This window comes from Pristis pectinata, chromosome 10, assembly GCF_009764475.1.
Source record: "Pristis pectinata isolate sPriPec2 chromosome 10, sPriPec2.1.pri, whole genome shotgun sequence".
NCBI lineage: Eukaryota > Metazoa > Chordata > Chondrichthyes > Rhinopristiformes > Pristidae > Pristis > Pristis pectinata.
The window spans coordinates 89,939,030-89,965,375 of record NC_067414.1 but is presented as its reverse complement, the minus strand read 5'-3'; the positions used below and the strand labels follow the sequence as shown (position 1 = coordinate 89,965,375).

Genomic DNA, 26,346 nt, shown 5'->3' with positions numbered 1-26,346 from the left:
ATTTTCTCCTCAAACGTCTGCTACTGCTTGCCTCCTGTCTTTTCTGTTCACTTTGGCCAGCTTGGTCCTCGTTCCATTGTAATTCCCTCTTATTTAAATTTGTGACCCACTTTTCTGTCTCAAACTGAAAACAAAACCCAATTCATCATGCTATGACCATTATTTTTTGGGGATCTGGGAAACCTGTTCCCTGGTTTGCTCATGATATATTACTGTCAAACTATCCTTAACGCGCACTATGAATTCTCATAACTATCCAATTTGATCCAATCTAAATGGAAATTAAAATATCCCATAATGATTGACTTGCTCTGTTTGCACTCCCCCACTCCTTTCCTACAATGTTCTCGACCCCTACCAATATTGTCTTTTTCAATGTTGGCCCAAATGTCTTCTGAACCTTGATTGTTCCTCGTAACTATTTCATCTCTCATAAACAGTGCTACCCAACCAGCTTTTCCAATGTGCCTATTCTTCCTAAAAGTCAAGTGTTTGTGAGTGTTAGGTTTCTAGCTTTGATCCCCTTGCAACCAAGTCTCCATGATGGTCACGATATCATAGCTGTTTACCTCTATTTGTACCATTTGTCCGTCCAACTTGCTATGAATGCTTTATACAAAACCTTGACTTGCCTTTTTGCCACTTTTAACAGTTTGTACAGTTACCCTATTTGCCCCTCACTCTTGATGACTTTGCTATTCTATTTTCATTTCCATCCTTGTTTCTCACTCCCTTATCTTGTTTAGTTTTCTATCCCCTGCCATACTAGTTTGAACCTCCCCAACAGCACTAGCAAACACCCCTGCTGGGTCATTAGTCTGGTCCTGCTTGGGTATAAGCTGTCTCACCTTCCCCACAACTCATTCCAGTGTCCCAGGAATCTAAATTCCTCCCTCTGCACCATCTCTCCAGCCATGAATTACCCTTAAGTGCCTTAGTTACTCAGTTGAATGCCAATTACACCAGGAACTGTATCTCACTCCAAGCTCTAGCTTCATGGAAGGGCTTTGCATTATAGCAAGTAACAACTTTCAAAAGTAGTAAACATAGTAGAAATACTCACCTGATTGTACTTGCCAATCAGCACCCTTCCCTGCGACTCACCACTTGAATCCTGATCCCAGCTGTGGACTTCCATGCTCTGACTCAGCAAAGGTTTGTCACACTGAACTTTTAAACTTTTCCTGCTGTTTGATACCAGAGTGTAATGCAATCTCCCTTACTCTACTGACTTCCCTCATTTACCAAATTCCCACAATCTGTATGGAGGTACTTTCTGCAGCTCGGTCCTGGTGAACAGTTCGATTGTTGTCTACAAAAAATGAAAATAGATTTAGTAGCTAACCTGGAATGTATAAACTCACTTTTAGTAAATCATAAGAAATCTTATTTTGCTGGTAGCCCATTAACAGATGGGAGGCAAAGCCAATAATGCACCTGTTGACAGCCATGAAGCACTGATCGTGGCTTTCTGGTTTATTTTTGAAGGTGCAAGATCAATTTCCTCGCGCTTTCTGCTTGTTCTTTGAATGACAGGTTGGATTGAATAGAGGAAAACAGTTAAAATATCTTGTATCGTCATGTTTGTATGCTTGTGCAAGACTATATTTTGAGTCCTGCAGGAAGTGTGTGCTAGCATGTAAGTTCTGTGTGTGTTTAAAAGTTTGAGATCCAAAAGTGAAAGTGGTGGGAAACCAATAAAATACTGGAAGCAATCTACAGATCAGGCACTATTTGTGGAAGAGAAACAGTGTTAATGATTCAGGTTGATGACCATTCATCAAGTCTGGGTTGAGTTCTTAATTTTCAATTCGGGAATTTTCTTTTTGACATACAGTATAAGAGCAGAATTAGGTCATTTAGCCTAACGAGTCTGCTCCACCATCCAATTGTGGCTGGATTTTTTTCCCTTCAACCCCATTCTCCCACCTTCTCCCTGTAACCCTTACCAATCAAGAACCTATCATTCTCTGCCTTAGTGACTTGGCCTCCACAGCCCTCCTTGGCAACGAAATCCACAGATTCGCCATCTGGCTGAAGAAATTCCTCATCTCAGTTCTCAAGGGACATCCCTTTATTCTGAGGCTGTGCCCTCGGATCCTAGACTCTCCTGACTAATGGAAACATCCTCTGCACGTCTACAGGCCTTTCAATGTTCGGTAGGTTTCAATGAGATCCCCTCCTCGCCCTTCTGAACTCCCATCGAGTACAGGCCCAGAGCCACCAACCACTCCTCGTACATTAAGCCTTTGATTCCTGGGATCATTCTTGTGAAGTTTCTCTGGACCCTCTCCAGCACATCTTTCCTTGGATATGGGGCCCAAAATTGCTCTCAATATTCCAAATGTGGACTTATCAATACCTTGTAAACCCTCAGCAGTACATCCTTCTATATTCTAGTCCTCTCAAGATGAATGCTAACATTGCATTTGCCTTCCTTACTACCAACTCAAACTGCAAGTAACCTCAAGGGAATCCTGAACTAGGACTCCCAAGTCCCTTTGTACTTCTGATTTGGGAGGAATCTTAGGAAGATGGTACTGCAGAAATGGTGGGATCACTTAACTGTTTTGGTTAAACAAACTTCGGGTTTTACTTGTTAAGAACTGTGTACTTTTAATTTGGGATTTCACCAATTAATGTTTTAACTTGTGTACCTCAGAGTTCTGGTTACTGCTTAGCTTGCACTAATGTGTTTGATTTCACTCTGCAGCTGCCTGATCTTGTGCCACAACTTGGTGCGTTATACCAGCTGATGGAGACCAGAGTGAAAAACCTGCCAAAGCTCTCTCGCCTACATGGCAAGCTTTTTCTTCTCAGTGCACAGGTAAGACTTGTGATTCTAATAATGTTCAATGGATTAATGAAGAGAGAGATTTTAGAATCATAAAACAGGGTGGGGGGGGGGGGGTGAAATTTGGGGCCATGTCTGCTGGCTAAAAGAGTATCCAACCTAATCTCAGTTCTCTGCACATTACTTTGTGGATTGCTCCAGATGCCCACCCACATACTGTTTAAATGTTTTGAGAACTACCACTACTACTCTATCATGTGGTGAATTCCAGATCCCCACCACCATGCCCTTTTGGGGGTGGAGGAGGAGATTTTCACCTCCAATCCTATCAGTTATTCTAAATCTGAGTCCCCTGATTATTCTAAGGAGGAATTGAATCCTTATCCACTCTGTTTAGATCCTTGGAAATTTTTAATACTTATTAAATCTGCCCACAGCCTGTTTCCCAAAGAAAACAATTCCAGCCTGGCTAATCTGTCTTCATGGTTAAACTACTTGAATCATGGCAGCATTTTGTAAAATTCTGTCTGTACTTGCTCTTGCATTCATGTCCTCCTGGAGTAGCTTGATTGTATTTTTTTAAGTTCTAGTGTAACTTATTCTTGGCTGACAAATTCAACCTGTTTTCTTAGATGTCTAGTCTCCCTCTGCAGGGATTTGTTCCTACACTTTAAGATCCCATCCTACCATTTGGTTTGTCCACTCTCAATTGGCTCACTTCGAACATTTTTCCTCCTGAGTCAAAGGTTCATGGGTTTAATTCTCATTGCAGACACTTGGAAGCAGCCTAGGCTGATGCTGTAATGCAATAACTGAGAAGTGGTGCATTGTTTGGAGGAATTGTTTCTTCAAATGTGGCATTGGTCTGTTCTTGCAGATGTAAAGATCCTGTGGCATTATCCTAAAGAGCAGTAAGGGAGATGCCCTGTTTCCTGGTCAATTTTATCCTCAATAGTACAAAAGCAGATTATCTAGCTTTTTCACAGGACAGTTTGAAAAGCTAGATAATGACTCCAAAGCATTTTCCTGAAAGGGCTATAGAAGGTGACACACGTCTCACTGTCTTGCATTTCTTGTTTATCATGAATTTCTTGTAAATACTTGTGATTGTCAGCGTGTTAATTTCCAAAACTTAGCAGATGCTTTGATATCATTTAGATTGCAGCAGCTCAGCGTGTGCAGGACGTAAGCACTGTGAACCAAACGACGAAAATAGTTTATGCAGAAGGTAAGCACAAACAGCAGATATTTACAGTGTGTGTTTGCAAGTTGTGTGTTCTCCATGGCACAGTGTATCTTGTAGATCATTCAAAGTTACAAGATATTCAGACATGAGCACATAACAAACTTGTATGTAATTGGGGTAAAATTAACTGGAGGAGAGCTTGGGAGTAATGCGTACATGGGGGAGCCTGTCTTGTGGGGGGTGGTGGTGCAGGGGGTCTTAAAGAATAGCGGAGATAGGACGATTTAAGGAAGGAATTCAACTTTGGGGCTTGGCATGGCTTTCAATGCTAGTTTGAGCAGGAAAATACAGCTGAGTCCAGGATAGATCCTGCAGGATGGGGCTGTTTGTTTCGAGGAGGGCACTGAGTTGCAAGGCTATGAAGGATGTTGAGAATTTTAAAACGGGCATTGGAGGATCAGTGGAACAAAGCAGGTGCCTTAGGAACAAGAGACTTGGTGTGGGGTAAAGGCACCTGTGTGCTGGATGAGCTGAAATTAATGAAAGACTGTTTAGGAACTTCTGGTTAGAGCCTGACATTGTGGATTTTTAACGGTGAATGGGCTGAGATAGAGACAGGGTGGTGATATCTAGGTATATTTGCTCTTTACAGGGAGTATGAGATCAAGAGATCAGGTTTGAATACAAAGTGAAAGTTGCTGACTGCCTGATTCCAAATGAGTCCCTCCAGGTTGGAGGGTGTAGTAGGGACAGGATGAGTTTGTGGGCAGGGCCTCTGTCCCTGTCGATGGGGAAGAGGGATGTGAGAATAGATTTTCGACTGCAGAGGAACACAGCAGTGGAAGAAAAGCTGCTGCTGGAAATACTCCAGTTGCAAGCGAGTAGGAAGATGAGTTTGGTGCTGTGGAACAATGGAGTTCTATTATTCATACTTCAGGATTAGTCTGAAGTCATTTCATTGGAAGGAATGAGAGAGGCTGAAAATGCATCAATTGACAGACCTAAAAGTTGAACACTAACTTTGCAGGTCATTCACAGATGCAAGATCAAGTTTCTTTGCGCTTTCTGCCTGCTTTTCTGGCAGGTCAGATTGAATAAAAGAATACAATAACACTATAATGCTTAAGTGAAGGGGTATGTTTAACTGCACAAACTCACTGTTCTTTATATCACTGAAGATGGCCTTGGTGAAAGTTTCTCTAAAAAGAGGAAACAAAAAAATTGTTGAAATGTAGCCACTGCCAGCCAGTGACAGTTACCCCAGTAACAATCCTAAACCTTTTCCTGTAGCTGAAGTCAGTTTCCTGTATCTTCATCATACTAGAAATTCCACTCACACCAAACAATAGTAATTGTCCTTAAAACATTCTCTAAAACACCTCTCAATTGTCTCTTTACCCTTAAAAGCTCATTTAAAAATAGTGCTTTTCTTTAAACTCTTCTATCCAACTCTTCATGCCTACTGTGGTGTTTCCCTTCCACTCTGGAGTACTATATGGAGGCACTGTGACAATGCAGGTTGTATTGCAGTTCACTGCCATTGATATTTTTCCTCCTGTCTAGAGTCATCGGAAGATAACTCAGAAGATGAAAACTCGGAAGACGAGTTGATGGAAGACCAGGAATCTGATGTAAGTTTAACTGGGTCATTAAAGTCTCATGATTTGGTTTTTGAGTTGGTTTGATTTTGAAAGAGGGGAAACAAGCTTAGTATGGATCTGAAGGGATTGCTCTTGCCTCACTTTGTAATTCACTTTTGCTTCTGCAGGTGCTCTCAAAACTCAAGAGTATATTGGTCACTTGGTTTAGTTATTTTGCACCTTTCACACTGTAATATGCATACTGCTCCTGAGTGTTGCTCACATTACCTATTTAAAAACCTGGAGGAAGGCAAGGAACCTTATGGTTTTCTGCTCTGGGCCATATCAGTATTTTGCAGTGCATGTGTATAGTACTAAGCTGTTGTATCAGTGTGAATAGTTTTTGTTTGGTCCATGCACAACATAAATTTGGATTGCACTTGGGTTATTTTCTCTTTCTATGTCCACCTCTCCATCAAATTGAGTTTATTGTTACTGAGACAAAGGTTGTTTGTATTAAGGCTAGATTTCTGTTCCGAGACAGCTGTTGCTGACCCCCTTGCTTGCATTAAGGTCCCACAAGTCGAATATAACACGGAAATCCTCACATGGAAAGCTGTCATGCCACTTAGTGTCAGTGACCATTCAGAACATCTACTCATTGAGGACCCATTAAATGGCATTCTTTGTTTGTAGTTGCTGCTTGTCCTGAGTGTTGCCAACCGTGCCTGTTCTTAGTTCAAATCTTCAGCAGTTGTGCTGACATGGCTTCAGTAAAATTCCTGCGGACCCTATCCAGTAGAAGTGGATTTTCCTCAGTAAAATCCTAAGCAATCTTAAGGTCACCTTTGCAGATGCTTTTTAATTCATGAAGTGGGATTAGCCCAAGTGTTTTTTTGACATGGACACAATGGACCAAACAACCACCACCTGTTATGAATTTCTATAGTTAATGAACTCAAATTTGTATTCCACAGGTGAGCCTTAGATTTGTACTTATCTCTTTGATAGTCCAGGGTGCTGGTTGAGTAACTTAACCATGTACATTGTGCATGGTCGGTATTCTCCCTTTGGTCATCCCTCTGAATCGAGACAAACTTTCACTCTGGGTTTGTCTTCTGGGGTGATTGAGGCCAATGTGGGAACCGAGGACTCTTCTATAGATGGGGCGGGCATGTGTTGGGTGGTACATTGTTCTGCCAATGGCGGAGTGCTTATGTACACACCTGCTGTGAGGACTTGAGGTTGTCGAGACCATCCCAGATGCCACTTCTCCACTTTGAGCAGTTATGGGCCTGGGGTTCCCAGAAATCTGGGATGTTGCATTTCTTTTCTGAAGGAGCTTTGGAGCATACGCCTGAACCAGTTTCTCTACCTGCCTGGTAAACTTTTCCCTGACAGAGTTTGGAGTGGAACGTCAGTTTTAAGGATAGTTTTAGCCACGTGATTGGTGCTGGGATGAAGGCCTGGAAAGGACAATGATAGTTCATTCTGCCATTGAATTCAGAGGCTATTGCGGAGGCAGCCATGGTGCTATCCCCCGGTTCATGAGGTGCTTGCTGTAGATAGTCCAGATCTTAAACCTATAGGAGTGTGGTTTTTCCATGAGTTTTAAGCCAAGACTGAGGTCTTCACCCTTTTTCCTCAGTGCTGGCGTACATTGAAGGAAGTGGTTAATTTTGTCTTCGTCTGCTTTCACTGAGAAGTGACTCTCAGTGGAAAGTGGTCCAGAATCTTGCCATGAATCTTTGTGTGGGAGAGCAGTGAGGAGAGATTGGTAGAGAACCCTTGATTTGCAGTTGTTGAATGCAGGGCCCATCTTCATAAATATTTTAGTGGATGAGTTGATAATTTGGCACCTAGCTTCAATACATAGGCAAGCATTGTCTGCATATGGCAGCTCGACTGCTGAGGTTCAGATGGCTTTGTTTCCAGAGTGTAGTCACTGGAGCTTGAATAGTTTCCCATTAGTTCTGAAGATCAGCTCCACTGCTACAGGAAGCATGTTGGTGAGGTGCAGTGTTGTGGCGAGGAAGATTGAGAGAAGTGAGGCAATATGCAGCCTTGTTCGACACCACTCTTCAGTTTGGTGTTTTACGTTTGCTTCATGATGGCTTGCAAGCTGTGATCCTGATCCAGAGAGCTGTGATTGTTACTCTCTGCAAATCACTTGGAATAGAGAGATTCATAACTGAGTGAGGTGTCATACAGTAGCAAACCTGGTAGGTACATGAACCAGTCTGTAAGATCACTGCTGTTTTATCAAGTACAGTGTAACTTGGCTGCATTCAATGATTTCATTTTTGAGGAGGAGATTGAGAGGTATGGGTGAAGTGAATCTGTGGACTGCCCTGTGACAATTTAGTATTCTTAATACATTCTGAAGCCTCAATAAATTTGGGCTTAACAAGGGGAACAGTTAAAAGGAGTTGATGCATTGGAAGATTTCAAGGAGCAAATTTTGTTTTTTTCCAATGTGTATGGTGCTGTTACTTTTTCGAGATGGAAAACTGCAACAGTATTGGTAATCTGAAAAAATCAATGTCAGATATACAAACTATTTCTTGAAGTTTTTTTTAACTCTCATCCAATGTTTTAAAACTAGGTGAACTGGGATGAGGATGAGGAGGAGGAGGAAGAGGAATGTGTGGCCAACCCAAAAATGCAAATTGATAAAGAAGTTAGTGAAGATTCTGGAGAGGACTTTCCTACAGAGAATGAAAGTGAAGAGGAATAAAACCATTTTTTAAAGAAAAATTGACTATATTGGCACACTTGGGCCAATGAATCTGACCCGGGCATCTGAATATATTTTTTTCCACCCAGAAACTCTTTAGTTTGGCAAACAGATGACAGACGGCAGTCAAGAATGCATCCAGAACTCTGTGCACATTGGATTCCAAGGAATTTGTGACTTTATTGGTGGCACACAACTCGCAAATATATATTTCTGCAACCATGTTTCTAATGCAGGTCATTTTTTTCAGACATTTCTATTTGGAGTGGTTACCACAGCCAGTAATGTGGTAGTAACTCATGACCATTTGGAAAGGGGTGGGAGGTTGGACAGACATCAGTCATCTAATCCATGACTACTGCAGTGACATTTTAACCTGATGTGGGGAGCGTGGTTGAGGTTTCTTCTGGATATTTTGGTTCAGACTAGCTGCTTTCAGGTTAGTATGTTACAGCTATGTAGTCATTAGCTGGTTGACAGAATTATGCATATTTGACTATAAATCAATAACTTACAGCTATTAATGCTGTTTTCTCCTTTGTATAGTGAATAAACATGATTCTCCTTTATAAGATCGTGTTCTGTACTTTTTGTCTTTAGCAGCACTTAATAAAAATCCAATTCCCTGTAAAAGACAGTAATTTTATTTTTAAAGACTGCTGCCCTCTTCATCCCCCAGAACAATGTTATAATGGTTGATGGCAAAGGTTAATCCAGTAAAGCACCAGGTGCACCCCAAGTGGCAATTCAGATTACATAGGGCAAAGTAAATGCTGCCATTCATTTCTGGAGGGATAGAATTAGAACACAGAACAGTACAGCATGGGACAGGTCATTCAGCCCATGATGTTGTGCCATTCTTGATGCCAATTTGTACTAAATGTCCTCCTCCTGTGTATCATCCATATCCCTCCATTCCCTTCACATTCATGTGTCTATCTAAAAACCCTCCTAAACTCCAAACTACCTGCTGCCACCACTATACCTGGTAACACATTCCAGACACCTACCACTCTCTGCATGTAGGAAAACTTGCTCCTCATGCTGCCTTTAAATTTCCTCTGCCTCAAACTCCCACCTTAAAAGCATGTCCTCTGGTGTTTGAAACTTGGAACAACGTCACTGCTTTTTGATTCCCTGGAACTTTGGTTGGAACACTGCACAGCTTTAGATTCAGTTTTAAAAGATTTTGAAGGCTTTTCAGGAGGTGCAAGAATGAGGAAAATGCCTCCCAAAGATGGTACTGGAACTGAGTGTATAAACTTAAAAGGATTGAGTAGGTTGGATCTCCTTTCTTAAAAAAATAACAGCAGCAAGAGTGCGGGAACAAAGTGTCAAATAGCACCAAGCAAAGCATTCACCCAGTGTGATTGACGTCAGCCACTGAGAGGCAACTCCGCCAGGTAACCTCAGTTAAACTGCTCCAGTTACACAGGAAGGTGATAGCAGTAGATGAAAATGTTTGGTGATGGAGTTGCAGTGTGGATGGTTGAACACAGCACCTTGCAGAGACTGGCAAGTTGAATCTCGACTCGGGATGGAGTGTGGGAATTATTCTATACATTGCTTCACGAAGCAGTCCTGTTCCATGTTGAGTGGAGCAATGCTCAAAGCTGATCAACTTGGAAAGAGCCTTCTGGATTCAATTACTGGACTGCCCCTCTTCATTGACTGGGTAAACATGATACTGAACACAACGCTAGCAGGAGTAGGCAGTTTGCTCCATGTAGCTGATCTTTTACCTCTGCCTCCCTTTCCCATGCTAACCTCGTATCCTTCCTCTTGGTATCCAAAAATGTGTACATCTAGCATTGATTGAGGGTGCACTGGGGCTTAGTTCCAAACACACAGCTTCATCCAAATACTGCCAGCACATTGTCAAAGATTGTACTTGGTCTATACTAATTCCTGAGGAATAATGAAATTTGATTTACTAGGGGGCATAGTGTTGAGAGGGGCTAAAGCTTAAAGGAGATTTTGAGGCAAGTTTTTAAACAGTGGTAGGTGCCTGGAATGTGCTGCTGGGGAAATGGTTGAAGCAGGTAGAACAGCAACGTTTAAGGCATTTAGGCAGATGACCATCAGGGAATGGAGAGAGAGACTGTGCAGGCAGATGGGATTTGATTAAATTGGCATCATGGTTGGCACTGACATGGTGGGCTGAAGGGCCTCTTCCTGTGATGTATTGTCTCTGGAATCCTAATTTGAATTGGTTTATTATTGTCACTTGTACCAAGGTACAGTGGAAAACTTGCATACTGTTCACGCAAATCAATTCATTACACAGCGTATTGTAGTACAAGGTAAAACAATGCAGAATGAAGTGTAACAGCTACAAAGAGTGCAGTGTAGGTAGACAATAAGGTGCAAGGTCATAACAATGTAGATTGTGAGGTCAGAGTATCTTATTGTACTAGGGAACTGTTCAATCGTCTTATAACAGCAGGATAGAAGCTGTCCTTGAGCCTGGTATGTGCTTTCAGGCTTTTGTATCTTCTGCCTGATGGGAGAAGAGAGAATGTCGTGGGTGAGTGGGGTCTTTGATTATGTTGGCTGCTTTACCGAGGCAGTGAGAAGTGTAGACAGTTCATGGAGGGGAGGCTGGTTTCCTTGATGTGCTGAGCTGTGTCCACGACTCTGCAGTTTCTTGCAGTCCCGGGCAGAGCAGTTGCTGTACCAAGCTGTGATGCATCCAGCTAGGATGCTTTCTATGGTTGGTGTCAAAGGGGAAATGCCAAATTTCTTTAGCCTCCTTTAGGAGTAGAGGCACTAGTGAGCTTTCTTGACCGTGGCATCTGCATGATTGAACCAGGACAGGCTATTAGTGATGTTCACTCCTTAGAACTTGAAGCTCTCAACCCTCTTGACCTCAGCACCGTTGATGTAGACAGGTGCATGTACACCACCCCCTTTCCTGAAGTCAATGATCAGCTCTTTTGTTTTGCTGACATTGAGGGAAAGGTTGTCATGACACCATGTTATTAAGCTCTCTGTCTCCTTCCTGTACTCCAACTCATTATTTGAAATATGACCCACAATGGTGGTGTCATCTGCAAACTTGTAGATGGAGTTAAAGCAGAATTTGGCCACTCAGTCCTTAAGTGCGTAGAGTAGGGGATTGAGGATGCAGCCTTGCGGGGCATCAGCGTTGAGAATCATGCCAGAGGTATTGCAGTCTGTTGGTCAGGAAATCGAGGATCCAGTTGCAAAGAGGTGTTAATTCCCAGGTCTAGGAGTTTGGTGATGAGTTTGCTTGGAATTACTGTATTGAAGGCAGAGCTGTAGTCAATAAACAATAGTCTAATGGAGGTGTCTTTACTGTCCAGATGCTCCAGAGATGAGTGTAGGGCCAGGGAGATGGTGTCCACTGTAGACCTGTTTCAGCAGTAGGTGAATTGTAGTGGGTCAAGGCTTTCTGGGAGGCTGGAGTTAATGTGTGCCATGACCAGCCTCTCAAAGCACTTCATGATGGATGTCAGAGCCACTGGGCAGTAGTCATTAAGGCATGTTACCTTGTTTTCCTTGGGTACAGGGATAATAGTTGTCTTAAAGCAGGTGGGAACCTCAGATTGAAGCAGGGAGAGCTTTAAAAAAAATAGTCTGCAAATACCCCTGCCAGTTGATCAGCATAGGATCTGAGGACACGGCCAGGGACACCATCAGATGCTTTCCACAGGTTCACTCTCTGAAAGACTGATCTTGTGTCCTCAGTGGTGACCGTGGATTCAGGGCATTGGAGGCTGTTGGGGTGGGTGGTGACATTCCAATCTCTTTGTTCAAAACGCGTGTAGAATGAGTTAAGCTTATAGGGAAGGTATGTGCTGTTGTCTGCGTTACTGCCTGACTTTGTTTTGTAGCCCATTGTGGTACGTAAGCCCTGCCGAAACTGACGGCTGGTCTGGGACTCGACTGAACTGACGTCTCTTGGCATCTCTGAGCTTTACGGAGGTTGTATCTCCTTGTAAAGATCAGGGTCACCTGATTTGAATGTTGCAGTCCTAGACTTAAGTAGAGAGTGGATCTCCCGGTTCCCAAACCAGAAACCATGGATGAACACCCTGCTCATCCTCTTTGGTACACAGTCCTCAACACAGTTGCTGATAAGGTCCATGGTGGTGGTTACATACTCGTCTAATCTTTGGTATTAGTGTGTGAATCCAAAACTCATAGGCAGCTTCTGAGATATCCCATGAGCTGCTACCAACCTTATAACTGGGACAGTGAGTGTGCTGGGTACATTTTACTTTTGTGAACTTTTTAACTCTTACCTCAAGCCTTATGTACCCCCTGTAATCTTAGGAGCCAGCAGCTTCAGCTGGGGTTTCCAACCCCCTCTGTAGCTGGCCTGTTACTCATGAATTGAAAGGCCTGTTGCACATTGAACTGCTGGCAAGATACTGGAACAAAAGTCCAGTGTAGATTCAATCCTGCTTGAAAACTGGCAGATGGGCACTATCAGGTAATGAAGCCAGCAGAGTGAATAGGTTTGTCCCATTTGGTGTGCACAAAGGGGGAATCCAGTAACTTCGGTGTTGGTCAGGTGTGTGACCACAATGTCCACCAAACACCACACTTGGGATGCAATTGGTCGGCAGGAAAAGTGATGCACCTGAACAAGGCCATAAATGTCAACTCTTGTGGACTTTTTGGAAGGCAACTGAGAATTTGGACACAAGGTGGCTACTCCACTGGATGGTGAGATTCTTGGTTAAGCTCCAGTGGCTTGGGTTTTCCCTGGAGCAGCGGAGGCTGAGGGGAGACCTGATAGAAGTTTATAAGATTATGAGAGGCGTAGATAGACAGCTGGTATCTTTCTCCCAGGGTCGAAATGTCTAATACTAGTGGACGTGCGTTTAAGGTGAGGGGGGCAAGTTCAAAGGAGATGTGTGGGGCAAGTTTTTGCGGTGGTGGTGGAGGCAGTTAGGATGGAGGTGTTCAAGAGGCTCTTAAACACACAAACGTGCAGGGAATGGAGGGATATGGACGTTGTGTAAACAGAAGGGATTAGTTTAGTCGGCTACAGGAGATAGGTGAGGCCCTCTGAATATTTCTTCTGTTTTTACCATGGTGGAGGACATCAGGACTTGATATAGTTAATGGGGATATCTTGGGGATAGTCCACATTACAGCAGAGGTGGTACTGGATGTCTTAAAGTGTATTAAGGTAGATAAATCTCCAGAGCTTAATCAAGTATATCCAGGAACATCTTGGGAAGCTGGAGAAGAAATTGCGGGAGCCCTGGCTGAGATATATGCACCATTGTTAATGATGGGTGAAGTGCTGAAAGTCTGGAGGGTGGCGAATGTTGTGCCTTCATTTAAGAAGGGCTGCAAAGGACAGCCTGGGAACTATAGACCAGTAAGCCTAACATCTGTGGTAGGTTACTAGTGGGGATTCTGAGGGATAATTATACAAGCGTTTGGAAATACAGGTTGATTAGGGATAGTCAGCATAGCTTTGTGCATGGGAGATCATGTCTCACAAATTTGAGGGTTTTTTTTGATGTAACCAAGAAGGTTGATGAGGGCAGGGTTGTAGATGTGGTCTATCTGGACTTCAGTAAGGGCCTTGAAAAGGCCATGGTAGGTTGCTGTGGAAAGTTAGATTGCATAGGATCCAGGCAAATCTAGCTAACTGGATACAGAATTAGCTTGATGGTTGGAAACAGAGGGTGATGATGGAAAGTCATTTTTCAGACTGGAGGTGACTAGTGGTGTTCCCCAGGGCTCGGTTGTAGGCCCATTGCTATTTGTCACCTATATCAATGACTTGGATGAGAAGGTACAATGCCTGGTTAGTAAGTTTATAGATGACACTACAATAGGTGGTGTCACTGACAGTGAAGATGGTCATCAGGATTTACAGAGGGATCTTGATCAGCTGGGTAAGTGGGCCAAGGAATGGCAAATGGAGTTTAACTCAGTTAAGTGCCAGGTGTTGCATTTTGGGAAGACAAATCAGGGTAGGATATTCGCAGTCAACAGTAGGGCCCTGGGGATCTAGGAGTACAAGTACTTGATCCCCTGAAATTGGCAGTGCAGGTAGACAGGGTGGTGGTGAAGGCTTTTGGCATGCTGGCCTTCAGCAGTCAGGGCATTAAGTTGGGATGTTATGTTACAACTGTACAAGACTTTGAGGCTGTATTTAGAATATTGTGTTCAGTTTTGGTCACCTTGCTGTTGGAAAGATGTCATTAAATTGGAGAGAGTGGAGAGGAGACTTACGAAGATGTTGCCGGGACTCGAGGGACTGGGTTGTTGAGCAGGTTGGGACTGTTTACATTGGAGCATAGGAGAATGAGGGGTGATCTTAGAGGTGTATAAGATCATGAGGGGCATAGATAGGGTCATCGTGCACAGTCTTTTTCCCAGGGTTGGGGAATCAAGAACTAGAGGGCAGAGGTTTAAGGGGAGAGGGGAGAGATTTAATAGAAACCTGAGGGGCAACTTTTTCATCCAGAGAGTGGTCAGTTTATGGAACAAGCTGCCAGAGGAAGTGGTTGAGGCAGGTACATTAACAACATTTAAAAGGTAGTTGGGCAGGTACATGGATAGGGAAGGTTTAGAGGGATACGGGACTCGCTTAGATCAGATCTTGTGCTGATCAGCTGGCGGGGGTATTTGCAGACACATTTAACCTCCCTGCTTCAATCTCAGGTTCCCACCTGTTTTAAGAAGACCACTATCATCCCGGTACCGAAGAAAAGCAAGGTAACGTGCCTCAATGACTACCGACCAGTGGGTCTGGCATCCACCAATATGAAGTGCTTTGAGAGGCTGGTCATGGCATGCGTCAACTCCAGCCTGCTGGATAATTTCGACCCACTGCAATTTGCCTATCGCCAAAACAGGTCTACAGCGCACGCCATTTCCCTGGCCCTACACTCAGCTCTGGAGCATCTGAACAGTAAGGATACCTACATTAGACTATCATTTATTGACTACAGCTCTGTCTTCAATACCATAATCCTAAGCAAACTTGTCACCAGACTCCGAGACCTAGGATTCTGTAACTGGATCCTTGACTTTCTAACCAACAGACCGCAATCAGTGAGGATAGGCAGCAATACCTCCGGCACAATCATTCTCAGCACTGGTGCCCCACAAGGCTGCGTCCTCAGCCCTCTACTCAACTCCCTATACACTCATGACTGTGTGGCCAGATTCTGCTCTAACTCCATCTACAAGTTTGCAGATGATACCACCATTGTAAACTGTATCTCAAACAGTGATGAGTTGGAGTACAGGAAGAAGATAGAAAGCTTAGTGACATGGTGTCATGACAACAATCTTTCCCTCAATGTCAACAAAAGAGCTGGTCATTGACTTCAGGGAAGGGGGCGGTGTACATGCACCTGTCTACATCAATGGTGCTGAGGTCAAGAGGATTGAGAGCTTCAAGTTTCTGGGAGTGAACATCACCAACAGCCTGTTCTGGTCAAATCACGTAGATACCAGGGCCAAGAAAGCTCACCAGTGCGTCTACTTCCTCAGGAGGCAAAGAAATTCAGTTTGTCCGCTTTGACACTCACCAACTTTTATCAATGCACCTTAGAAAGCATCTTATCTGGATGCATCACGACTTGGTACGGCAGCTGCTCTGCCCAGGACTGCAAGAAACTGTAGACAGTTGTGGACACAGCCCAGCTCATCACAGACACCAGCCTCCCCTCCTTGGACTCTGTATTCACCTCTCGTTGTCTTGGTAAAGCAGCCAGCATAATCAAAGACCCCACCCACCTGGGTCATCCTCTCTTCTCTTCCATCAGGTAGAAGATACAGGAGCCTGAGGGTACATACCACCAGACTTAAGGACAGCTTCTACCCCACTGTGATAAGATGATTGAACGGTTCCCTTTTCCAATGAGATGGACTCTGACCTCACGATCTACCTTGTTGTGACCTTGCACCTTATTGCACTGCACTTTCTCTGTAGCTGTGACACTTTACTCTGTACTATTATTGTTTTTACCTGTACTACCTCAATATACTCTGTACTAACTCAATGTAACTGTACTGTGTAATGAATTGACCTGTACGATCGGTATGCAAGACAAGTTTTTCACGGTACCTCGGTACAAGTGACAATAAACCAATACCAATGTTGGTCGGTATGGACCGGTTGGGCTGAAGGGCCTGCTTCCATGCTGTATGACTCTTTGAATCTTGATTACTAGATCTTAACTATGTTCAAAGTTGAATTTGTTCGGCACACCGTGAGTTAAAGGGCCTGTTCCCATGTTGTCCTGCTCAATGTTCGATGTCTCCAACTGCATTCTAGTGGGGACTGGTGAACGTTAGTCCTGGTTTGTAACCTTCTGGGGAAAATCTGGACCATGTTGAACTGGTTGAAAATGGATTAGGGTAGGTGTAAGACATAGGAAATGAGAAGTCGGAGCTGTGACTGATCGCGGTGATAAATCATTGTGAATTGTTTAGCAGTAGAATTGCATCTGTTCAAATATCCTCACTAGAGGACAATAAGCAAATATATAGTTATAATATGTTCAATAGCCGTATGCAAGAATCCTAAGGGAGAACAGATTTGGACTGATTACAGCTGCTTGTGCCAAGGCATAGAAGGCTATGGCCCTGATATGGATAAATGGCATTAGCATAGATGGATGCAATGGTCGGCATGGGGATGGTGGGCTGAAGGGCCTGTTGCTGTGCTGTATAACTCCACGACTCTGACCCTAAATGAGGAGACAAGACTTGCCGTCTAGCCCAGAACTACTGTGAACAGAGCCTTTTCAGAACTGAGAAATTAACAAGCGAAGGTTTCTATGGCTGTGGTTGCCACATCTGGTTAAAACCCCTGCTACTTTGCCAGACTTGTAAAGTTGATGTTGCCCTGAATGCGATGAAGTATTCTGTCAGGCGTGTAATCTTTCAAGCTGGAGCAGTGTTGGCCTCAGCAGTTTGGATAATGGGAGTTCAGCTCTTGAAAATCTCCTTTGATTATGATTTGTTGCTTTCTCATTAGCAGGGAATGATTTATTACCATGACTACTGTTGCCACAGAAGCTTGGGTGAAATAACCTACTCAGCATTGGTCCAGCTCCCCTGGATGCACAGAAGTCTGTACAACACTTGTGGTGCTGTTTGGGTAGGCAGATCTTAACTATGTTCAATATTGAAGGGGATATGACTTAATTTTGTGCATTTATTGCTAATTAAATCCACAGGAAACAATGTTTGAGCTGCCAAATGTGTTCGCATGGATCTGCCCTTTCCAGTTTTCCCAAGGCCAAGATAACTGGTATGTGTTCCAACGGGAATAAAAGTTGGCAATGAATTGCATTTGGAGTTTGAGAGTCTGCACTTGTGTAAGTAGCTGTTGCTGTGCACTTGAGAAGTTCAAGGCTTTATTCAGCCAGTGTTATGTCGAGTATTGTTAGGGACGTTTATTAGCATCGAAGCAAAGGGGGTTTGAAGCTCTGCTCTGCCAGTGTAGGGTGGATGAGTGCGGGCTTCCATGCAGTCTGCTGACCATTGATATCCTCCATCATCTCATGGTTTCCTAATCTTGACCAGCTTTGAGTTAATGCGACCTTTCTTCCCAGTGCCTTCGCCCACCACCCCCACCCCCCCATCCCCCCATCTGCATTCCCCCTCCTGGTTTGCTTGTGAAGGGCTGCTAATGGTGCTGTGAGTGCCGCACTGGAAACTGAGTCGGCAGTACGAGAAACTCAGCCCAGTGACTCTGTGTCTCTTGTTGGTATTCTGATTAGTGGAAGGGATTAATGTAATTGGGCTTCATTAGTTCAGCACAACATTGTAGGCTGAGGGCCCCATGGCCTGTGCTGTACTGTTCTGCGGTGCACAGGATGGCACTGTTCTGTGCTGAGCTTCGGGCTGGTCAACACAAGTCTCAACATAGGGTTCAAGTCAAGAAGTGATATCAATATTTTATCTTATAAAACTCGTTTTATGGGCCAAATTTCCTTCAGAAAAAAAAGTGCTGGTAAATGGGATCAGTATAACTCAGTACCTAATGGTGGGTATTGACATGGTGGGCTTCCATGCTGTATGATTCAATGACTTACTCTTGACCTGCCACAAATCCCCTTCTTAGAGCAAGTCTACAATGTGACGCTTGAGACATTGATTCCCCTGGACAAGCGAACATGTTGTCTGCGCAGTGTAGAACTGGATTGAACTTCTTTATCAATATTGCAATGCTGCTTTTGACCCTTCCTCTTGTGAGCTCTGATGACGTCCCCCTGTGTCGTCCCTCCTCGCTGTTCCTCTTGTGAGCTCTGACACTGAGCCCTGTGTAGTCCCTCCTCGCCATGTCTCTGTTTTCTAGCTTGGAAACTCAGTCTCCTGTCAACCTCCCTACATCATAATCCACAGGCTTTGAAACCCTGATCCCTGCTTTCTGAATTATTGTCTATTTTTCTCCTATATAATTTCGCACTGCTGCATTGGAGGTCATTTAGCTCCTCATTGTGAGCCCAAGATCTAGGCTCTGGAGCTACTTCAGTGCAGAAGTGCAGAACTCAATCCAGAGTATTAAATATCCAGGCGCCTTCCTTGCAACACTGATGCCAACAAGAGTGACGTTCATGTCTTCTAATGTTGTCCAGTTGATGCCAGTCCAACGATCCTACGTGCCATTTTTTGTTTATGCAGCATGTAAATCTTTTCGGATCCTCCTTGTCAGTCAGCTGAGCAGGGGAGATAGACAGAGGCAGAGAGGCTTCTTGCATTTCAAACTGTGCACAGGGTGAACTACCTGTTTGACTGAGGCTCTGGGCCTGAAGCTGCACTTTGCTTCATTGCAAGTGATCTCCACCTGCGACTCAGGTAATGCTTTCCTCTCCGTTATCCCCTGCTCCTCATCCACCACCTTCAGTTTGATTCTGTACAAGACCCTCTGCCTGTATGCCCCTTACTTTCCTGTTTGGAGTATTTAATTTGTGCTTTTCCTGCTTCAGAGTATCTCGGGAGACTTCATTTTGACTTCTTACTAAACACTCTTGTTCTGAGTCCAATGTTTCACAGTCTGTCTTATTCTAGTCAAAGAAAGTGAAAGCCCACATGTGAGGTATGTATTAGTGTCAATCTAATTGTGCATTTGACAAATTAAAGGCAGATGAAAAGGGAGAGTGTAATTTATCCAGGTTTTGCTGATTCAAATAATAAAAAAAAATCTAGCAGTAAAAGAACGTTGAGGATGCAGGGAATTTGCAAATAAGTGTGGACAAGTGGGCCCTGAGAGGCATTACAACGTAAAGGGGACCAGGGTTTGGCTGAGTGGTTCCTCGAACCTGCTCTGGTATTGCAGCATGAAGACTGCATCTAATGTTGGCTTTGACTCCGCTTCCCTGACTGAGCCCCATTATCCTCATTCCTTAGTGACTGACAGGAGATGGTGAGAGGCTGTTTCCTCAGGCTGGGCAGTCCTGAACTAGTCATAGGTAGGACTGACCATTCAAGTTGCAGATGAGGGGGAATCTCATTGGGACAGTTGTGAGCCTTTGCAACTCTCTACCCCAGAAGGCAGTGAGTGCACAGCCGTTAGTATATGGGAACTGAAGGAAGGGGATGATGGCTCTGGAGAGGGCACAGAGGAGGCTTACCAGGATATTGCCTAGGATGGAGTGTTTCAGTTGAGAGACTGGATAGGCTGGGTTTGTCTTCCGTGAAGCTGTGGTGCCTGGCAGAGGCAGACAAAATTATATGAGGCATAGATCATGAGAAACCTTTCCCCATAACAGAGGTGTCTAGAACCAGAGGGTTTAGGATTAAGGGAAGGGGGTAGAGACGATCTGGTTTTCACCCAGAGGGTGGTTGCAATCTGGAATACACTGCCCAAGAAAGGTGGTGGAGGTGGGTTTACTTAAATACACAATGTTTAAGTATATGGATGAGTGCTTGAATCACCAAGGCATACGGGGCAAGTGCTGGTAAATGGGATTAGTATAGGTGGGTACTTGATGGTCATCATGAATGGAACTGATTCTGTGCTGTTGGGCTCTATGACTCTATGTTCAAGGTCAACATCCTATGATTTCTGGGCATTGGAGGATGAGACACCAGCTTCGAGAAGGGAATGAGGTATGAAGCCAGCCGTGGGATTGAATAAAAATCGAACTGCAGATGCTGTAAATCTGAAATAGAAACAGAAAATGCTGGAAACGCTCAGCGGTTCAAGCAGTGCCCATCGAGAGAGACAGTTAACATTTCAGGTCCAGGGCACCTTGTCAAAACTGGGACAAAGTTAGTTTTCAGTTGCGGGGGAGGGACGGGTAGAAAGAAGGGAAATATCACTGATAGGGTGTGACCAAGTTGGTTAATGTAGCAATTAGAAGGACATTATGCCACAGCAGGACTGTTGGACCGGTCCACAGTTGTATTGAACAGTGACACCTGAAGGACTGAATTGGCTCATTGCTGCTTCTGCTATGCAGTAGCGCATGCCCAATGGCTGGAAGGAGGGTCATTGAGGTGGGCAAGTTGAGCATCTCTGATCTCAGTTTTGGAGCTGGGAGAAGTTCTGCAGATAGGAGGAGGAGGAGGAGGGTATGGATGGGAACTTTGCAAGTTGCAGAGCAGGCTGCAGAATCTTGGGGGACTTGCATTCAGGGTGCGATGCATTGGTGTAGTCTGGAGGTAACCCAGGCTTGGATGATGGTCTCACTGATGGTCTGTGCGGTATTCCAGGAGTGGGAAGGAACGGTCTTTTTGATGAGGAATGTGTGGAAGATTTGGGTTAGGAAGACGAGGTTACAAACAGCCTGGTTTACCCAAGACGGTAACTAGGGAAGGGATGGAATCAGTGACCATGGGGACAGAAATATATTTATCAGAGTAAGGTGGGAACCAGACATTCAGAGAGAAGAGAGCTGCTGTGATTAAATACATGCTTGGAGCAAGTTTATGGACCAGATGGTCTTCCTTGTGTGTGCACAGGTCTGAGGCATTACTTTGTGTTGTCAATAAACGCAGACATATTAATTTAAAATTATTCTAATCACTGAGGTGGAGAATTTTTCTTCCACTTTGGGCATTTTCAGATTCATCCAGATCGAGTTCCCTATGAGGATTTCACAATGCGATTTGCAAACAGTATACAATGGCCAGTTTTGTGCGCGTGAAGTGAGTTTTGTTAAGAATGCAGGCCATCAAATTAGCAAAGGTATGATCCAATTGTTAAAATGAGAATTGGCAATCTCACCAAGGAGAAAGCTAATCCTTTTCTATATGAGATTGATATAGATTCTCTCACCTGGGATGGTTCCAGGAGCTTGGGTTCCTTGTAATTGGACTAAGAGTGTTTCCTACCGTGTGTGCGATACAGTTTCAAGCCATTTGACACTGCAGAATTGGAGCACTTTTAATTCCGTCTGGTTGCACCCTGCAGAACTGTAAATTCCAGAATGAAACCAAGAGCTTGTAAGGCTCCTAGGGATGGTCCGGCTCTTCCAGACCTTGGTTTAGAATTGAGCACAACACTAGACTTTGCCTGAAGTTAATGGGGTTCAGGGACTGCTGTGGGTGAATAAGATTAGCTGTGGTTTGTTCATGAAGGAAACTCATCCACACCAGGTAGGCAACATAGGATATGTCAGTAGAGGAGACAGATTGACATACCAGTTGTGTACACTTGGATAAGAATTGTTCGCTAAGTCCTTTTAGTAATAATTATGGATCTCACCATGTGACGGGTAGGCACGGTAGTGTAGCAGTTATTACGCTATTACAGCGCCAGCAACCCGGGTTCAATTCTGGCCACTGTCTGTAGGGAGTTTGTACGTTCTCCCCGTGTCTGCGTGGGTTTCCTCCGGGTGCTCCGGTTTCCTCCCACATTCCAAAGACGTACGGGTTAGGAAGTTGTGGGCGTGCTACGTTGGTGCCGGAAGTGTGACGACACTTGCGGGCTGCCCCCAGAACACTCTACGCAAAAGATGCACTTCACTGTGTGTTTCAATGCACATGTGACTAATAAAGATATCTTATCTTATAACTCCTAATCATTGGCCTCGGGACTTGTCTGGAATGATACCATCCTCACACTTGCAGGCACTGAATCCCACAGAGGTGTCCCATACCCCCCTTTGGCTACTTTTGGCACCTTTTGATTTCTCTGGCACTGTCCATGTGTGCAAGTTAAGGTGTGTTAGCAACAGGGCCACTGAGATAATGAACAGGAGCAGAAATCCCAGCTGGTAACTTTAGCGCTGTCTTTTTTATTGAGCATCATCACTTAAATCAATGCTACAAGCAAGCTGAGGGAGGTAGATTTTGCTTTGTTTAAAAGATTTCCATTGAAACTTAGAGCATTTGGATTATCAGTCAAAACTTTATTTTCTAACTGTGATGTCCCCCAGCCCAGACACTCGGAGATGTGGATTCACCCTCCATTCTCTCCTCTTGATCATTCCTGAATTGAATCGCTTTACCAATGGTGGCCGCTTCCCTCTCTGAATTTCTCTGCCACTCCATCTTCCTTAATTCACTCCTTAAGCTGCCTCTTTGGTCAAGCTTTTGTTTTTCTGTCCCGGTATCTCCTTGCCCTCTTTGTTTGATAACACTCCTGCAAAGCGTCTAGGGACAGTTTACTGCGTTAATGGCAGTGCAGAAATCAATGTTGCTCCCCTGCTTCTGATTAATTTGCTGATCACCCCAGGCTTGGTGCTCAGTATTGGCACCGTCAGCCAGACTCAGGCTTGTAATAACCTCTCCAGGGTGAGTGTTAACACCTGAGTGTTAACCCTGATGTCTCTGGGTTTAATGCCCAATTCTTACCAAACCTGAGCTCTTTCTAATCTGGGCAACTTTTATATCAGTACTGTTATAACATGATAGTTACATTTATAAGAAGCCTCGTGTTACAGCAAATCGCATTATAGCAGAACAGAACAATGCAGCCTGTGTAATGCAGTGATCCCTGGTCCATCAATCGCGTTATAACCAATTTGTGTTATGGCAACATACTATATCTGTATTAAGCCCAACATCTAATAAGGATTGAATGCCGATTGCTGTTACTTTAATTCCTTTACTGTGGAATGAATATTTCAGTAAAGTCCATTAATATTTGTGTCAGCACTCCTTGGGAAATGGTATCTAAAGGTCTTGCTGTCCTGTTAATACTGAGTATAAATTCAGAATAAGGCAAGCTATTAAGATTAGGCATCTCAGCCTTAGCACAAGTGGTCCTCATCACTTTGGAGTTGGAAGTTTGTGGGTTTAAGTCCTGCTCCAGATACATGAGCGGAAAATGCAGGGAGATTCTTCAGAACAGAGAGACCTAGGGATTCAGGTACATAGTTCCTCGAAAGTGGCGACATAGGTAGACAGGGCGGTGAAACAACGTGCTGGGCACCCTGGCCTTCATCAGTCAGGGCATTCGTGAGTACAGAAGCTGGGACGTCATGTTGCAACTGTACAGGTTGTTGGTGAGACCACACTTGAGTATTGTGCGCAGTATTGGTCACTATAGGAAGGATATCATTAAGCTGGAAAGAGTGCAGAAAGATTAGTGTAGATATTACCAGAGCTGGAGGGCTTGAGTTGTAAGGAAAGGCTAATTAGATTGGGACAGTGTAGGAGGCTGAGGGGTGACCTTATAGAGGTTTATAAAATTCATAAGGGGCAGAGATAAGGTAAATGATCACCATCTTTTTCCCAGGGTAGGGGAGTCCAAAACTAGAGGACATAGGTTTAAGGTGAGAGGGGAAAGATTTAAAAGGGACCTGAGGGGCAATTTTTTCACACAGAGTGTGTTGGGTGTATGGAATGAGCTGCCAGAGGAAGCTGTAAAGGCAGGTACAATTACAGCATTTAAAAGACATTTGGAGAGTTCCATGCATAGGACAGGTTTAGAGGGTTATGGTCCAAATGCAGGCAAATGGGATTAGCTCAGATAGATACCTTAGTCAGCATGTGTGAGTTGGGCCGAAGGGCCTGTTTCCATGCTGTATAACACTACGACAGTGTAGGATTGAAACCGAGCTACATTGTCTGAGGTGCCACCTTTCAGATGAGGCCGGAAGCCGAGACTCCACTCACCCTCTTGTTGTGGATGTAACACTCTGTGGTACTCTTTGAACAAGAACAGTGGGCGTTCTGGTCATCATTTATAGCTCAAATATTACAGGGAACAGATGGAAAATCAAAAAAATAACTGCAGCTGTTGCAAATCTGAAAAAACTCCACAGAGAATGCAGGCAACACTCAGCAGTTCTGTGGGGAGAGAAAGGGTTAACATTTCAGACTGGAGAACCTTGGTCAGAATTCTGATAAGATAAAATATCTTTATTAGTCACATGTACATCGAAACACACAGTGAAATGCATCTTTTGCGTAGAGTGTTCCGGGGGGCAGCCCGCAAGTGTCGCCACACTTCCGGTGCCAACATAGCACGCCCACAACTTCCTAACCCGTACGCCTTTGGAATGTGGGAGGAAACTGGAGCACCCGGAGGAAACCCACTCAGACACGGGGAGAATGTACAAACTCCTTACAGACAGTGGCTGGAATTGAACCCGGGTCACTGGTGCTGTAAAGCGTTACGCTAACCGCTACACTACTGTGCCTGCCCTAAAAGGGTCTCAGACCTGAAATATTAACTCTTTCTCCACAGATGCTGCCTGATCCGATAAGCGTCTCCAGCATTTTCTGTTTTCATAACACGGCACAGGCGACTTTCTCATTGTTTTGTGGGATCTTGCTGTGTCCCCCAAACAGCTGCTTTTTTTTCCTTAAACGTTAGATCTACGACCACACACACTGTGTAAGTGCAACGTCCCGGAGTCACAACTGCCACTGCAGAAATGTACATTCAAATTTCACTACAGGAACTGGGAAATGTAAATTTAGTTAATTAAATAATGGGAATACCCCTCGGGAATGTCATCTGACATTCTAACATTGAGAGTTATCTGTGACTCCCATATAGGAGCCACAGCATTGTCCTTGATTCTGAAATGACTTACTGCACCACTCTAAGTCAGTGCGACTAAACGTATAAGAATAAAGCCAGACCTAGACGTTGGATTGAAGGTGACAAAGACTCATTTTGCCCTGGTCTGTCGAACCCTCCTCAATGACAGCTTGGGGACTGTCCCCTTGGCTGCAGTATTGAAGACCTGTACTCCAAAACTAACCCACCAAGCTGCTCCAGTACAGTGACCGGCATCCACCCAATCGAGTGGACAATTGCCCAATTGTGTCCCGTTTGCAAAAGTTGGATGAATCAATTCAGCCAATTACAGCCCAGCAGAACCTTTCCCACCTACTGGCTCATGGGGTGCGAGTACCATCAACGAGGTCGTCCCCTGACCACAGCAGGCTACAGGACCATGCCAGAGCACAGTCAGCCGATCTTGTTGGGTCTGGAGTCACCTGTGGGCAAGGATGGCAGATTCCCTCCACTGAAGAACAAGATTGATCCAGGTGGGTTCTAACAGCAATCCAGGAGTTTCAGGGCACTGCTACTGATACAAGCTTTTCTTGCAAATGAATTAAATGGCATAAGTTTGAATTCCCCCGGAAGTCACGGTGAGATTTTAAACACTCTTCTCCGGATCAATGTTCCAGGCCTCTGGATACTGGTCACAGTCCCGTGATTTACTGTTACCATTCCTAATTCACTCTCAGTCATCTGGAAAATGCTTGGTGTCATCAACGCTAGTGTGAAATGGTGGTTACTCATCAATGAACTGCTTCGTAATGCTCAGTTTGGGTTTTCCTCAGGAACAATGATTTCCATTACAGCATCGACCCAAACGTGCACCAAGGAGATGAATTTTGGAGGTGAGGCAACAGTGACTGACCTTGACATCAAGGCAGCATCTGACTGACAGTGACATCAAGGAGCCCTGCCAAACTGGTTAATGGCATCGACAGTTGGAGTTGTATTTCACATGAAAGAAGGTGGTTGTGATTGTTGGTCAATCATCCCAATCCCAGGATTATTACCGCAGCAGTTCCTCAGGGCAATGTTCTGGGCCCAACCACCTTTAGCTGCTTCACCAATAATCTTCCTTCCAATATAGGATCAGACGTGGGAGTGTTCGCTGGTCATCGGACAATG

At 44.3% G+C, this 26,346-nt stretch overlaps 2 protein-coding genes and 2 non-coding genes across 4 annotated transcripts in view; all 4 read left to right on the top strand.

Annotated features, from left to right (window-relative positions):
• wdr43 (WD repeat domain 43) overlaps positions 1-8,925 on the top strand; it is a 43,259-nt gene extending 34,334 nt beyond the window's left edge. The window contains exons 15-18 of the mRNA XM_052024608.1: positions 2,714-2,827; positions 3,953-4,022; positions 5,544-5,611; positions 8,166-8,925. Of these exons, the coding sequence (XP_051880568.1) occupies positions 2,714-2,827; positions 3,953-4,022; positions 5,544-5,611; positions 8,166-8,297 (384 nt within the window). The 3' untranslated portion in view covers positions 8,298-8,925. The remainder of the gene's footprint in view (positions 1-2,713; positions 2,828-3,952; positions 4,023-5,543; positions 5,612-8,165) is intronic.
• LOC127575577 (small nucleolar RNA SNORA31) lies at positions 1,432-1,562 on the top strand. Its single transcript, XR_007957101.1, has one exon. It is a non-coding gene; the product is annotated as a small nucleolar RNA SNORA31 (small nucleolar RNA).
• LOC127575576 (small nucleolar RNA SNORA31) lies at positions 4,964-5,090 on the top strand. The gene has a single exon (XR_007957100.1). It is a non-coding gene; the product is annotated as a small nucleolar RNA SNORA31 (small nucleolar RNA).
• Positions 8,926-17,368: 8,443 nt separating the features above from the next.
• The window catches only part of LOC127575014 (TOG array regulator of axonemal microtubules protein 2-like), a 102,550-nt gene continuing 93,572 nt past the window's right edge, over positions 17,369-26,346 (top strand). The window contains exons 1-2 of the mRNA XM_052024607.1: positions 17,369-17,559; positions 18,936-19,109. The gene's annotated coding sequence lies outside the window, so the exon portion shown is untranslated. The remainder of the gene's footprint in view (positions 17,560-18,935; positions 19,110-26,346) is intronic.